Source organism: Fukomys damarensis, unplaced genomic scaffold, assembly GCF_012274545.1.
Source record: "Fukomys damarensis isolate Sample0158 unplaced genomic scaffold, DMR_v1.0_HiC HiC_scaffold_37, whole genome shotgun sequence".
Classification (NCBI taxonomy): Eukaryota; Metazoa; Chordata; class Mammalia; order Rodentia; family Bathyergidae; genus Fukomys; species Fukomys damarensis.
Genome location: NW_022900949.1, coordinates 6,671,533 through 6,673,930, shown reverse-complemented (window position 1 = coordinate 6,673,930; position 2,398 = coordinate 6,671,533). Strand labels below are relative to the sequence as shown.

At 59.0% G+C, this 2,398-nt stretch overlaps 1 protein-coding gene across 1 annotated transcript in view; it reads left to right on the top strand.

The window, feature by feature from the left end:
* The window catches only part of Epor (erythropoietin receptor), a 6,569-nt gene that overhangs the window by 3,558 nt on the left and 613 nt on the right, over nucleotides 1-2,398 (top strand). Inside the window, exons 4-8 of the mRNA XM_010635052.2 lie at nucleotides 35-192; nucleotides 572-725; nucleotides 809-896; nucleotides 2,133-2,220; nucleotides 2,310-2,395. Coding sequence (XP_010633354.1) covers nucleotides 35-192; nucleotides 572-725; nucleotides 809-896; nucleotides 2,133-2,220; nucleotides 2,310-2,395 — 574 coding nt within the window. The remainder of the gene's footprint in view (nucleotides 1-34; nucleotides 193-571; nucleotides 726-808; nucleotides 897-2,132; nucleotides 2,221-2,309; nucleotides 2,396-2,398) is intronic.

Here is a 2,398-nt window from a genome sequence, read left to right as displayed (position 1 = left end):
GGTCTCCACGCGCCTGACCTGTCCCTGTCTGCAGTGCTCCTGGACGCCCCCACAGGGCTGCAGGCGCGGCGGGCTGAGGAGGGCGGCCAAGTGATGCTTCGCTGGCTCCCACCGCCTGGGGCACCTATGACGACTCACATCCGCTACGAGGTGGACGTCTCTGCTGGCAGCAGCGCAGGGGGAGCGCAGAGAGTGAGGCCTGATCCTACTGTCCCTTCCCCAGGGCCTTGGCCCTGATGCCCCACGTTCTATTTCCTTCATGCCCGAGACAACGCCACACCCACTGGCACGTCCGTCTTGTCCACGTGGCCCCCATGCACCTGAACGTCAACCTACTCTACACGTCAGGCCCACACTCCGGGACCTGACTACCTCCCGCCCGCCTGACCCATCCTTATATAGTCCAGGGACCCTCTTCGCTTTGGGAGTCCTTGCTCTGATTGGCCATGAGCGTTCTTGGTTCCTGCTCCCTGTTCTCATTGGTCTCTGCCTGCTGTCCTTCCTCTCTCTGATTGGCTGGGCCCCTCCAGAGGCGTGCCTCTGACCGCCCCTCCTCTCGGCCGGTCCCCAGGTGGAGATCCTGGAGGGCCGCACCGAGTGCGCGCTCAGCAATCTGCGTGGTGCCACGCGCTACACCTTTGCGGTTCGCGCTCGAATGGCCGAGCCCAGCTTCAGCGGCTTCTGGAGCGCCTGGTCTGAGCCTGCGTCACTGCTGACGGCTAGCGGTGAGGCCCTAGGACGCGGGTAGGAGGAGCTGGGGCAGGACACCTGGTAAGCCCGCTGACCTGACCTCCCGCCCGCCCCCCAGACCTGGACCCCCTCATCCTGACGCTGTCCCTCATCCTCGTGCTCATCGTGCTGCTGCTGGCCGTGCTCGCCCTGCTGTCCCACCGACGGTGAGCCGCCCTGGAGCCTCCCTGTGCCCTCCACTTAGCAAACCTAGGCTCAGAGAGGGGCGAGCCCCTGCCCAAGGTCACACAGCGACGAGTCGTGCTTGGGGACTTGCACCTGGTTTCCCATCCACCTCAGGGGCTGCGCCTTCTTGGATCCACCCATTTTCCCAGTGCCTCCAACTCTGTTGAAACATTTAAGGGCTGGGGGTTCCCAGTCCCCCACAGTCGGGTGTTTTACGATCTAAGCTGTTTCGAGATGGGTGTCATTCCGAGCACATCCAGGGCGATCCACACCCCAGGCCTCTGCACGGACAGTTCCTTCTGCCTCGACCGCTAGGTGGTCTTGTCTCTCCCTTGAGGCCCTGCTCATTTACTTGATTGGAGAATACATATTGCGTGCCAGCTATGGCTGAGGCACTGGGAAGAGAGAGGAGAACAAAGTAGACCCTCCCCACGAGTCCCTGAGCTGGTGGATCTCAGTCAAATCAGGGAGACGGACAAGCAAAGCAAATAAGGAAACCAAGGGAGAACCGATTACAAATCGGAATGAGCGTTGTCATAGAAACAAACACGGGAGAAATGATGGGGGTAGTCCGGGAAGGCCTGTGGGAATCAGCAACCCTGGAGCGAAAGCCTGGAGGGAGGGAGGAAGCACCTGTGCAAAAATCAGGGACAAGAAACAGCAAGTGCAAAGGCCCTGGGGTGGAAATGAATTTGGGACACTGGAGCAGCTGCAAGAAGAGCCATTTGGTTACAACAGTGTGTAAGGAGGAAGTGGTGAATGATGACATGAAGATCTGCAGGGCTGTGGGGAGGAATTTAGATTTTGTTTATTTGCTTGTTTTGTGTTGGGGATCAAGCACAAAAGTGCTGAGCATGTGCTTTACCACTGAGCTATACCTCCAGCCCTAGATTTTATTCCAAATACATTGGGAACCATGGGAAGGAGTGATGAGGGAATTGACCCCATGGACCCCCAGGCAAAGCCTAGGCCAGGATTAGACAGAGCATGAGCGAGTATATTTTGAACTCCTATGCATCCTTCAAAACCCTGTTCTGGTTATCCTTCGGGAGGGCCTTGCTGTGCTTCAGGCAAAGCCCCTGCTCCCCGGACCATGATGTACTCCTCTACCTTCCCGATGTTTCTATCTGTGCCTCTGTGACTGGGTGCTGGGAGGGACTGGTGAATGAGTATTCAGCGGCTTGTGTCCCAGAGCTTCTTTCTGTGGATTTCGATAGGTCTCTGAAGCAGAAGATCTGGCCTGGAATCCCGAGCCCTGAGAGTGAGTTTGAGGGCCTCTTCACTACCCACAAGGGTAACTTTCAGGTAGGTAGCTTGGCTGTCCGGGGGGCGGGGGCCGTCCTGCTTCCGGCAGCAGAAGCCCAGGGCGGTGAGCTGGCTGCCGCTGTCCCCAGCTCTGGCTGTCGCAGCAAGACGGCTGTGTGTGGTGGAGCCCCTGCGCCCCCTTCCCGGAGGACCCGCCCGCCCGCCTGGAAGTTCTGTC